Genomic DNA, 13,330 nt, shown 5'->3' with positions numbered 1-13,330 from the left:
TCTTTTCAGTTCTGCTGCCAAACTGAAAAACCCAATATTTTTGCTGCTCTGCTCAAAACTGTTCCTGACAGCTCAGTTTCACTGCTGACCTTCCTTCTACCACCTCACAGCCTTTCTCCCCATCATTACTGTAGGTTTTCACACCTTTGCTCACCTCCAAACAGGCTAAGATGACTGCCTTCCTCGCTGGAACAACTGCCAAGGTCTTGCCATACCATGCAGTAAACTTTTGGTCTTGAGTACCTCCCACCACCAGAACCTGGAGAGCATCTCAGCTGTTTGCAACCGAGATAAGAGCCCCTTTTTCAGCCAAGCCAGACATTGTCTTCCAGGACCTCTCCTCCCCTGCCAGCACAGGTATTCGCACTGAAATTCCTTCCCATGACAATTAGCAACTAGGAACACTTCCTCTTGTTTTTAGGCCAACAATGTTACAATAACAAGGAACATCTATATTTCCTCAAAACACAGCTGTGCCATAGCTGCAGGGGTCCTGGGGCAAGAGGGAGGGAGGCTGGTTCACAGCCTCAGTCCTGGTTTGCAGAGCAGGGAATGGGAACCACACAGATAATCATAGAGTCATATCATAGAATCACAGAATGGTTTGGTTTGGAAGGGACCTTCACGATCATCTAGTTCCAACCCTCCTGCCGTGGGCAGGGACACCTTCCACCACATCAGGTTGCTCAGCCTTCCACTAGATCATGTATGCTGCACTAGAGGCAGCTACTGCCTTTGATGTTGCAAGACACTTATCTGTATGCCAAATCTGCAAGACAGTTTTATTATCCTGCACACAGATGAGCCTTTTAGCAGGTTCCAGACCCTCTCTTCTGATACCATTTCTCCCAGAGGTTGATCCATTTTGGTCTCTGAGTAATGAGGGCTTTCTTACACATCTATTGTCTTGTCTCTCTTAACCTTCCCAGAGCAGTTACCAGCTGAAACTCTAGTTGTGATCTGCTCCCCAGTTTGCTGCTCCACTGGAGGATACTCAGTCCTGAGAGGGACCCCCAGAAACAGACTCTCTTTCCCTAGAGTCAATAGCAAATTCATGATGCTGAACAATTAGATCAAGTTTGAAAGTGCAACCATAGGTAAGTTTACACTTGGTTGCTTTACAGCAAGTTAACACAATCGTTTTCATGACATCTGTCTCTACAGCTTTATAACCATCTCAGTACATCCAAAGGTGGAGAAAGGTGATAGGACAGCAGTCTCCACTTTGGGGAAGGGTGTGGGATGAAGACATGGTATTTATAGGTAGAAAACATCTGGTTTGCAATTTCAAGGACTTTTCCAATGGTGAGATAGCTTTGTCACAGGAAAGGCAGTGCCTTGTGCCATACTAGTTTGTTGGTCATCTGGTTCCCTAGAGCCCTAGAGAGAGAAATGTACCTTCTATAGTAGTAGCATACTTTCTGCAAAGCCAGTATGTGGGCTGTGATGGAAGAACTCTCCCATCCTACTTTTTCCCAAGCCTAGCCCTGTTGGCCTCTGAATCACAGCATTAGATGTTCTAGAGTAGTTTAATCAAAAAAAAAAAAAATTCAATAGGTATCTAAAATGTACAAAAGAAGCCTTTTCACTTACACTAATTAGCATACAAATTGCAAGGACTACTGAACCGGCTACCATAAGCATAAACTGCACAGATATAATCTGAGCTCAGGAAGGAATTTTCCATGCAAAACCCATGACTTCTCTCTCAAAGCATCACTGCAGAATGGACTGTTTAATCAATGCACCACTAGCGTTTACTAACTCATGCCAGTCTGACTTACTTTTGGTGACTCCAGCGCCTACCATCAAAACCTCGGAGAAGGAGACCGGAGGATCTGCTAAAAACCATTCTAGGTTCAAGAAAAACTCAATTCCATTTTCTTTAACCGTCCTCTTATCCAACCCCCACTTGGTTCAGAGTAGACATTGTATTGACTCCTGCTTGATCTGAATAAACCCCAGTAACAGCACAGGGGACAGGAATTTGGTAGTCCTGGGATGAACTACAGCTGAATCACTCATCCATTGGTGAAAGCTCACAGCACTTTGGGAAAGATGGCATGGTCTGCAGAGAAAGGAAGTTTAAAGTGGGGGGAACATGAAAGTCCCATAGATGTCTCTAGAGAACAAGAACAAAAGAGAAGTTACTGCTGTATTTGACATGTAATTTATTATTCCTCCTTTTCTTTTATGAAGTTAGATTTTGATTCACCAAGAAAAGTTAGTGACAGTCAATTATTCCCTTCCTCTTTCTTAGTTTCATTTTATTGTTATGAGAAAATTTCATTTTTAACCATGTAATGATCTTATTGTAGTACTATTGGAAAAGGAGTGTCACGCAAGAAACAAAAGGGAAGGGAATGAACTCTTCCTGGGGACAGGTTTCCCTAACAGTGGGCTGACCACTGAGAGAACTGTTCCTGGGGAAGAGGTAGCAATGTCCTTCTAGGGGATATCAGGCCTTGGCAAGGACACCAGCACCATCAAAGACTTTCCTCCTCTGTAACAAGGGCCCGAGAGAGGTGGGGGTGACACGGAGAGTGGGAAAAGGGAATTATGTAGAAAGAGTTTGCTGATGGCTTTCTGACCACTCACAGCACTGATAGTTTTGGAAGACTATCTCTTTCTCGACATGCCCAAGAGCCTTAAAGTGTTACTAAAGTTCAATTTGGCATTCAAACTTGGGAGAGTTGCTTTGAGAAACAGTACCAGCTGGGGAGATGGATTCACCCCTCAGTTTTTATTCCTCCTGATGTTGGCAGGAGCTAACTTGCTGGAGGATAGAATAAGGGAGTGCATGCAGGGACACATGAAGCATAGGAGAAATGGGTCCAAGCACAACATATGTCTTGTCATACCTACAGATCTAGGACAACTCAGGCATGCTGTGAACTTACCACCGCCGTTCTTGTAGCAGAGGTATGGGAACCTCCACACATTACCCAGACCAATGATCTCTCCAGCCACAGACAGCACAAACTCCATTTTGCTACTCCACTGGCCTCTCTCTTCCATTTCCTCCTTTTTTATTTCTTCAGGAGCTGTGATAGCCCCATTGGGCTCTCCTTCCTTAGCCACAGCTCTTGTCATGTCTCTGTGGGACAGAGGTAAAAGAGAGCATGGGATGTAGGGAGCTGCTGCAGGACATGCTGGTGGGTAGAGGAGGGATGGGACCAGTCACCACAACAGAGGTGTTCCTAGTATCACAGTGAGGTTCCCTCATCCTCTGTAAAGTTGCTTCTTTAGCATCAGCACAAAGCATTTTCCCCAGGTTATTTCTGTGGAACAGAAAGTCTGTGCTGAAGGGACAGAGGAAAGGTCACTGCTCAGGTGAGATGGGCCCACCCACACCACCCTTTCACTGGACTCACCCCCAAATTCACCCTTACCCCCACACAGCCTCCTACCTCATCTTCCCAGACCACCAGTCTTAGTGTACCTCCATCTGCACTTCTGCACCCTGACTAAATGCTCTGCATCTCCATCATTGCTGGAAACTTGGCTGGGACTTTGGAAACAGCAGTTCAGAAGAAGAGAAAAGGAGTTGGAGCAAGGCACAGGGGCAAAAGGAGTTTCCCTTCCCCGTGTGCTTTATACAGCAACTGTCTCCTTCTGGAGAATGCTATGGATTAATAATCTGAACAAAAATGGATGACCTACCATCTTACTTCAAGGCATTGCCAGGAGTGCTGTCTTTGACCATGTGGATACCATGTTACACTACCATACAGCCTGCCGCCTCAGCAAAATGCACACATACTTACGTGACCTAGGCTCCCATCAGTAACAAACATGCATGAGCACAAATCCCCCACCTTTGCCCAACCCTGCAAAGAATACAGAGCAAGGAAACAATGCCCCTGAGATAAGCAAAAGGACCTCACACTTGTGATGTGTTTCAGGTCTGGGCAAGGGAATGCTCAGATTAAACAAGCTCAATTATTGCAGTGAAAATGTTATGCAGAAAAAGCCCAGCCATGGAAACATGCAGCAAAGTCACTGTTGGAAGAGGCACACTGAATATGACTGGGCCTGTAGGCTGGTACAAGGAAGGCATTCTCTGGTCTATACTGAATTATGTTTAGCATCATCTTACTTAAGCAACGTTAGTGGCTGGTTGTTACAAGATAGAATCTTCTATCATACACAAAGTCCTTTAATTAGCTAGTTAATGTAAATCCAGTCAACATTCACACAGACCAGACTGAATCTTCTTTTTGACAACATTTTCATATTGTTTACAGGCATTTGATTATGAGAAGAAACCAAAGTGTGCAGAGAGGAGGCTCCCTTTGACTTAGCTAAAAAAATTCTCCTTAAAAGCTTACTCTAATACATTACCTGAGGTAGGGGTGCACACGTTAGTCCAGCCAGAAAGCACAGACCTAACATGAGCAGGGTAGCTGATGAACTATACCAAGGAAGTCCTAACTCGAGCTACATGTCACTGGTGGCATTACTGAGCAGAAGTTGAAGTCACCCACCTTTGAAGGGGTGACTGGCATCAGCAAGGAATACACATTCCTGTGTTGGGATTAGGAAACTACACTGGAAACCAGCCTCTCCAAAGCAGTAGCATCTCTGCTTCCATTCCCACCAACTGAGTGCGCTAAGAAATCAGGGCTTCACGCTAATCTACAGATTCAGTTTTCTGGTGGTTTGATAGTTTTTTTAATAGCACATCCATCATTCCTTCCGTGCCTCCTAAGGGGACATCCCCATCTCCAGGGAGCAACAGGGACAGCAATCTGCATCACCCACACTACTTAACTCTTCTGCTGCCCCTAGATCTGCTCTGGACCACTTCAGCTTGGTCTCTCCCAGGCTCTTGAGGCATCTCAGGCCAGGGACCTCTCTCAGTCAGCAAGTCAGTGGTGAGCAAGACCTCATCACCCTTGATGGCCTCTACCTGATAGGACCACCAAACCTATCCACCAACCTTTTGCACCAGGATGGTGTGCCAGGACTGGCAAACTACGGTTTGCATGATGGCAAACTATTCCCTCCCTCCTTGCCCCTAGTCTCTCTACAGTCATCTCCCTCTTGGCTAGCATCAGGGTATGAGCCATCTCATGAGGAGTGGGGACTACCAGGGAGTCTGACCTAACTGGGAATAACAGCAAGTGTAGTCCTAACATCAAACTGGCCCAGCAGCCTAGAAACACCATGGCACTTGTGTTGGTGTAGTTTTCAATAAGGCAAGAAGGAAGCAGGAGCAGGAACTGGTTTGCCATGTTTGCGCTTACTCCACACAAAGACATCATCGTTATCACCGTGTCTCATTTGCTTCTGTAAACTGCCCAGTGCAAATGAAATTATTTCCTAAATGCTAACCCTCTGGATATATCAGGCCCTGGGGCAAAGAAAGATGCTTGCATATGAAAAGAAAACTTCTACTGAATCTTCACAGCAAAGCAAGCATTTTTTTTGGCACAAGGCATGTTTCCTCCCTCTGTCATTCAAGTAAAGAAAGGAAACTGGATCTCACAGTGTAATACACTAATTGCTTTCTAAATGCCCTTTTTTCCCCCACCTGCCTTCATGCTTGTGCTGGTTTTGGCTGGGATACAGTTAAGTTTCTTCGTAGTAGCTAGTAAGGGGCTATGTTTTGGATTTGTGCTGGAAACAGTGTTGATAACTCAGGGATGTTTTAGTTACTGCTGAGCAGTGCTTACACAGAGTCAAGGCCTTTTCTGCTCCTCACACCACCCCACCAGCGAGTAGGCTGGGGGTGCACAAGAAGTTGGGCAGAGACTCAGCCAGGACAGCTGACCCCAACTGACCAAAGGGATATTCCATAGCATATGATGTCATGCTCAACATACAAACTAGGGGCCACTGCTCAGGTACTGGTTGGGCATGGCTTGGTTGGTGGTGCACAATTGTTTTTCTTGCTTGGGTTTTATTTCTCTCTTTTTCTGTTATTTTCCTTTTCATTAAAATTTTAATTGTTATTATTTTATTATTAAACTGTTCTTATCTTAACCCATGAGTTTTCTCACTTTTACTCTTCTGATTCAAGAAGGCAGGTGGCTGTGTGGTGCTTATTTGTCAGCTGGGGTTAAACCACAACAGTGCTGAAGGGCCCATCCTATTCCCTTTGAAATCAGCAGCACATTTCCATGGACTCTGAATGCCGAGGGCTGAATCCCATGCAAAGGATTAACACTACCCTTAGTAAGAGGGGCTGCAGCAAGAACAAGGGAGCATAAACCATGGAGGAGGGCAGTCACAGGTCTGTGAAAACCATCCTCCAGGCCATATAGCTGCCTCTTCAAAAACATCACAGAAATATTCTGGTCCCCTATTAAATTTAAGAGGTTTTTTAGTTATTTCCAAGAAGGGCTTATATATGGGCAGTACCACAGTGGACACAACCAGTTTCAGTGTCAAATACAGATGCAGCAGGGCACTAAGGAAGCAACCTCCCTTTTTTCCCCAGCCCTTGTCCTTTATTGTCCATATGATGGAATGCACCTATTTACCAGTATGGCTTGCACTGCCCCAAATCCACCAACTACTACAACGCATGTGGATCTACACTTGAGTGTGAAGCTGAATCAGTCCTCTAACAGTCTCGTACAAACCTACAAACCTCTAATCCCACATTTAAAGAAAGTGGTGCAACCCAGAAGTCAAGGCACACACCCTTCCTGCTGGCTGGTGCAGAGCTAGGAGCTCTGCAGCTCACCAACAGCTCACCAGCACAGAGGCCCTCCCAGTCCCAACTTTGCCCCCTTCACTTAGATTGCCTGCTGGCTTGGATCAGGAGGTAGAAACATCAGGTCCTCCTGTCAGTCTTTTCTCAGCTTGTAAATCCCAGGCAAGTCCCCTTTTCCCACTGCCTGCTCACAGCAAGGCCTGCCAGCTGGCTAATCAGTTCATTCAGATGCTGCAGCACAGCCTTCTCATCTTTGAGAGGAGCAGAGCTCCACGCACTGTCAAATGTGAGTGAAAAAATAACACATACTTAATGAAACGTGTTTGATCTGTCACAGTCCTTGGCACGTTCCAATTTGCTGCAGTCCAGGGCACATTATCAAGTACAATAATGCTTAAGTCTGGGCTTATTGAGGATGTCATGAGAAGCTGACAGGAGAGGACTTAGCTAATTTTTTGCTATTGTTCTTTTAATGCAAGGTGACTCCAAGAGCCAGACTATTTCTACTAATATTTGTGTTTTGCCTGTTTTTGCATTAGACCTGTTTCACAGATGGGTGCAGGGGAAGATCACAATCAGGAAGTCACCTGCTCTCACCTAAGCCCAGGAAGGGGATGCCCCAAGTGCCAGCCCGAAGTCTCAACCCTGTCACCAGCCTCCACCACAGGGCCCTGACTCTGTACCTGTCCTCTGGCTCCTGAATAGACCAACACAAAGGACAGAAGCTGGGATGCTGCAATGGGGAGCAAGGCTGGGACAAACACAGACCAGAAGGGGGGATGCAGCTCTTGTGGTTTCATTTTCCTATTTTAAAAAGGGGGAAAGCACCCTGGTTATGGAATCAAACCTTTTCAACTGGCAACAGGTGGTAGATTAAACCGGTGCCCAAAGTTTTGGTCATTCATGCCACAAGCTTCAGCTTCTCCCTTCCTAGACAAAACGATGCACAGCATTACACATCCCCACTACTTCCCTCTCTGCTTTGCCTGCTGTTTCTATGAGAAAGCCTATTCACACACCTCCTGGCTCTTTTCCTGAACATCTAATCCTACTGTGCCCCTGCCCTATATGTTCTCAGGCCAGATGGAGACTCAAATAACTTCTTGTTTCCAGCTAGGAACAATTTGGCTCTCCCACAGCAGCCACAGCCACCCACTGTGTTATGTCCTCCCCAACAGGCAGATATTTTCTTCTCCCTTTGGATGCCCCTCTCCTTAATATAGGAGTTCAGAGAAAAGACTTTGCCCCTCGCTGCCTGCCTGCACTTTTCCTGCTGTTCCTTCATCAAAGTTTGGAGAAAAATCCTCTGACTCCTTCATTCCCAGCCTCTTTTTTCCCTCTGCCTTAGTTTTTCCAACTGTTAAGATGCCACCTGACACAGTCCACAGCCTACCTTTTCCCTGGACCCACTCAGCCACCACCTTCCCTCCTCAGCTCCCTCTGACCTCATCAGCCTCTTCTAGAGGTCCCTTGCTGTATTTTCAACCCTCAGCACTTTGAGAAGGTGTCTTTTTCCAGGCCTGATGTACCCTTTGCAGACATGACCCCTAGCCTGTCATCTTCCCACAGAGAGAAGGGAGCTTCCTCTGAGCCCAGTGTAACAGGCAGCTCGCTATGAAATGATACAGGACTTGGTGCATGGAGGCAGCCACATTTTTCCCCACAAGATTTAGTGCTGAGAAAATAAGAATACACCTGGATTCTCCCAGGTACTGGAAAGACAGCAGGCAGCATGCAGGTAGCCATAAACACAGACCACACCAACAAGTTCCATACAAGATTTGAATGAGAGGGCCCAGTTTTCCCTTGGTCACAGATTTTGAGCTGGTTTTGTCCCACACCTACCACCATAGGATCCTTCAAGTGTGGCCACAAAAGGCAAGGAAAGCCAAGGACACCCCTGAAGTGCTGCGGACTCTCACCAGTTGGGTCCGATGTGCCGAATGCACGATGCAGAGATGCAGAACAGCATTTGTTGGCTTTATTTGGGAACAAGCTGCAACTAAAGCGGGGAGACAGGAATCAGAAAGAAGAAAATGAAAGTGTTATTTGAAAGCAAACCATGGTGGTATCCTCAGCCTCTTCCAGGGCAAAAAGGGCTTAATTAGAGCTGCTCAGGTGAGTCAAGGAACAAGAGAGAGATGAGAGAGACAAGAGAGAAGCTGCCTGGGGTTTTGACACCAGAGGAAGAAGCCGTTAGAGATTCTCCTAAAGCTTTTCTTCCCGCAAACTTACTGCCTGTTCCCGACTGCCATCACACAGGAACTCCTACTGCTAGGAAGCTAACATCCTCCGTTTGACTTCTTCTGCAGTTTTATCTGAAGGCAAATGAGAGGAGGACAATCTCAAGAGCGAACAGTTAAGCAGAGTGAACAGTGAACAGAGATGTTGTTAAAAAGCAGCCATTAACGCTTATTAGAGGAAGCACAGTTTTAAAGCACTTAGACACTCGTAGGTTCTGCCTGAACTGCAGAAGGCAGAATTGCAGGTGATGCTGCAGACAGCTGCACTGCATTTGCATTTATTGCTTCCATTTTGAAACAAGCAGCAACCAAGCACTTAAACTGCAGTTTACGGTAGGGGGGAGGAATCAGAAAGCAAGCAGGCTGGGCTGTGTTAAAAAAGGAGGAGCAAGAGGACACAAAAAATTCTCTGGTTGCACAATATGAGCCAGCAGGTTTGTTGGCAGCTGAAATCCTGCGTTGCATTTCAATGGCAGGAGGCGGGGGCGGTTGTGGGAGCAGACCGAAAATCAGGGCTCAGTGAGGAACAGCAGTGCCAAGGTACAGCTTAAGGAACAAACCCGGTTAGATTAGTGTGTGGGGGCTGGTACTGGAATAGGTCATATCAGCAAGATGGACAGGAAAATATTAGCGGTAGAAGTAAGCATTTTCCAGCCAACCTAAGAGCAGCGACGTGAGCAGGGACAGCTGCTTCAACCATGGCTGCTTCCAAACCCTAATGCTGCTGGAGAACAACTCACTCCAGCTGCAAAAAGGAGAAAGGCAAGGGAAGATGTAGCAGAGAAAAACTGATCAACTCCAGGACAGCAGTCGAAATTAAAACTCCTTTCATTTGAAGCTGTTGAAAGCTAGTTGGCTTCTTTACACCTTCTAATTAATTTCCAGGTTGTGTGGGCTGCAGGGCATTCTCAAAGCATCTGTTCAGCAAGGTTCATGGGGCACAGGAGACTGTCACAAGGATCAGATCCTGCTTACATTTTCTCCAGTGTGAAATAAGAGCAAGACTTCTGCAGTCAGTGAGCTTGCAGCTTATTGACACCAGCAAGAGTGAGATAAGCAACTCTGACTTTACTAATGACACATACATCTTGATACAAGCTGCGAGGATTATAGAGCATCAACCTTCAGAGCACACACCCCCAGCTCAGGAGGGGATCAAACGGCTCCTGCCCTGTCCTCTGCTGCCAGGACAGGAGAGTCTCCCAAGTACCTAACAGCAGCTGGAATTTCCTGAGGATCAGTGGCAAATCCCTTGCTAAAAGCAGAGTAGGCTGTTGTTCTCAATGCTGGTTCAGTCTCTTGTCGGTGGCTTACCATCCCTGCTCTGGACTACAGAGACACAGAGGTGGTTTCTTACTTCAGGCTAGAAAAAAATCAAGACTAACTGATGAAGTCCATAAATGAGGTGTAAATATGATCAGAAACCAGCCTTTGCATCAAATCAGATACTCAAGACTTCCACTTGGCCCATAGTCTGGTTGTATTCACTGCCACATAGCAGGAGGCCCAGTAGTATGCAACCATGGCAGGATCCATCTTTCTTACAGAGCACCACAGTGACAGGTCTCCTACAGACACAGAGTCGGGCTGGCCCCAGCCTGGCCCCAGTGGAGCCCCTACAGCCACCCACCTGGTGGCCAGGGGGGTCTGGCTGAAGTCCTGAAGCTGTGCCATGCTTGCTCAGAGGTCCTTGTGCACAGCCAAGGGAGGGACAGCATGGCTCCTGTCACAGGCTGGAGGAGCAGAGCAGGTGAATGGCACAGAGGGCAAAAGCCACGCTGCTCCGGCATCCGCTCTGCAAACAGACACCTCAGGGGCACGGTGGGGCAGCCATCCGTGGTGCAGCCTGGAGGTGCCCCACAGGGACAGGACAGAGTTCGCAGGAGGGAACACGGTGGCTATAGAGCTGCCTTCTCACCAGGGCAGCAAATTCACCGAGCAAGGCACACCACTCGGCCATCCTGGGCTGGGCAGGTGAGGGAAGGGAGGCTGCCAGCCCCCAGTGCACCTCTGCAGTGCCTAACATCTGAACCTTGCAGTCGCTTCCCTGGGGCTGCTGCTCTGGGGCAGGAGAGCAGAGGAGCCAACACTGCTGGTAGCCAATGACTCCAAAAGTCTGCGGCTCAGAGGCGGGAGAGCAGCACAGAGGATTTGGCACCACACTGCTCTAGACACTTCTAGCTAAACTGCCCCAGGCAGGCACACCCTGCCTAACCTCTGGAAAGCACAGCCTGGGGACACTTGCTATCATAGTCATGAGAAACAGGGAGCACGGGGAAGAATACACAAGCCAAACTCTTCCAAAAGGCGGATGAGGTTATGGCATGACACATTTCCTTATGCCTCCCAGCACAGAGGACAAGGGGAGACAACAGCTTATTTGGCAGAGCCCGGTACCTCGGCACAGATGTGTGTGCAGCCATCGCTGAGCAGTGCCACACGGCCTCCCCACCATGATCGTCCACACACCAAGCTCCCTGTTTGGCCCTGCACAGGGAGCCCAGCACCCCACCTCCTGCTCAGGTGCTGGCTGGGGATCTACCTGGCTGACCCTGGGCAGGCTCAGCCATCAACAGCTGGTGCACAGGACAAAGCATGTCAGGTGAAATGAGGACAGGCAGATGCAGTGCGGACTATGACTCCAGCAGTGCTGTAAGCCCTTCCTAGCAGTGCCTGCTGTAACGCCGTGATGCAATGCAACGGGGCTGCATCCCACCTGCACCCTCTGAGAGGCAAGGTATCTACCTTCCAACCTGGGGCACCAAAACTTTCCTGTAGCCCTGCCCAGGAGCACAGGCAGGTAGGGATACGGCACAGGGCTCATTAGCCTCCCCTCTGCAAGGACCACGTCTGCAACCATGAATCCAGCAAAGCTGGGCTGTTGCAGAGCTGCAAAGGTCAGGTCCAAGGTTCAGCCTCTCGTATCAGCAGCTGTCAAAGATGAAAAACTGGGGCAATGGCATTTCCAATGGCATTGAATGAAAGCCCTGATTAGTAGTGATTAAAAGCCCTGTTGATTTAAGGAGACACAGACCAGGTGTTATGAAACCCCCATGTGTTCTGCCTGGGCTTGTTCACAAACATGCCCACAGATTACCAGAGTTTAGCACATACACAAACTGTGCTGTCTCCCTGTCTCACCCATACAGGGGAACAAATTTGATGAAGCCTCTGAGGCAAGAAGAACAAGGAGCACACTCCCAGGCACATCTTTCAGAGCTGCAGCCCCCAAGTCAATGTGCCAGGGGCAGCACCTCTGCAGGACAGCACAGGAGGAGAGGGAGTCACTACCTCATGTTTGCAGGAGCTGAAATGCCTACAGCCTACCTCACTCCTAGCACCTTTGCTCCTGTACCTATTACCACCTATTCATCACTGCCCTTCCTTCCCATCCCTGTCTGACCCACTTTCATCTCTTTTCTCAATCTTTCTGCTGTCTGAGTCGTTTTCTTTCTCTCTGCTGCTGCAACCTTCAGACCAATTACCCATCCTTCAGGCATCCCTTTGCAGCTTCCCAGCAGCCCCCCAGCAGCATTGCTGCCTAGCCTCTCCTATAGGAACCATTGAAAGAAAAACCTCTTCCCTGTATTGATCCAAACAATTGTTTGCTCCCCATCCTCCAGCTTTCTCTTCCTTTGCTTCATGTTGGGAAGCTTTTCCCCTTGCAGACTTGCTGGCCCACTCCCCAGAGCATGGCAGGCAGCTGGCACTCCCAGCATAACACACACATCCAGCCAGATCTGCTCAACGAGCAAACACCCAGCTCACCTGAACCCAGCGCAGGTCTCCCCCAGGCAAGCCTGTCCCGTCCTGTCCTGTCCCACTGGAGTCCAGGCAGGAAATCCACCGATTGCTAAAGCAAGAGTTAAGGCAGACTCCACTCTCTCCTCCTCCTGTCCCTCCCCCTCCACCGGCTCCCCCCACCAAATTATCACCCAGTGTGTGCGGTGAGATGGCAGGAAGGGAGGTACATCGAGGTGGGAGAACTTTCTCCCCAGCTCCCTTACAACATACACCTCTCCAGACCTTGAACTGTGGCCCTGACAGGAAAGCAAGTAAAGAAAGCAACCATGGTCAGGCAGGGTAAAGGCCCAAAGTTTGTGAAAATCAACTGCAGCAGTCAGTGGAGTGACTCCAGGTCCTTTCGACCTCAGTGGGAGGGAGCTCTCCCCTTGCAGACCCTGCAGCATGGCCCAGGCTGGCTGCCCCACACCCCCACTGCTCCAGGACTCCAGCACTTTAGTGGGAGAGTGACATCCGTTAAAACCATCCTGCAAATGTGCAGAACAAATCATCTCCACCTCCAGGGACCACTACACTAAATCTTCTTCAGCGGCCAAGCTCAAGGCTCACCAACACCACCAGGCAGATGGAGCAAAAGGCAGGGAGCTGGTGGAGTGGGGACATTTGTCCCAGGCTCATG

The 13,330-nt window shown here is 48.4% G+C and overlaps 1 protein-coding gene across 1 annotated transcript in view; it reads right to left on the bottom strand.

Moving 5' to 3' along the window:
- Nucleotides 1-12,700, bottom strand: part of SLC6A12 (solute carrier family 6 member 12) — a 39,812-nt gene extending 27,112 nt beyond the window's left edge. The window contains exons 1-2 of the mRNA XM_074826189.1: nt 12,676-12,700; nt 2,901-3,097 (exon numbers count right to left, since the gene is read on the bottom strand). Coding sequence (XP_074682290.1) covers nt 2,901-3,093 — 193 coding nt within the window. The 5' untranslated portion in view covers nt 3,094-3,097; nt 12,676-12,700. The remainder of the gene's footprint in view (nt 1-2,900; nt 3,098-12,675) is intronic.
- Nucleotides 12,701-13,330: the final 630 nt, after the last annotated feature.

Source organism: Strix aluco, chromosome 5, assembly GCF_031877795.1.
Source record: "Strix aluco isolate bStrAlu1 chromosome 5, bStrAlu1.hap1, whole genome shotgun sequence".
NCBI classification, from domain to species: Eukaryota; Metazoa; Chordata; class Aves; order Strigiformes; family Strigidae; genus Strix; species Strix aluco.
The sequence above is the reverse complement of the archived record's forward strand: the minus strand, read 5'-3'. Positions and strand labels throughout refer to the sequence as shown.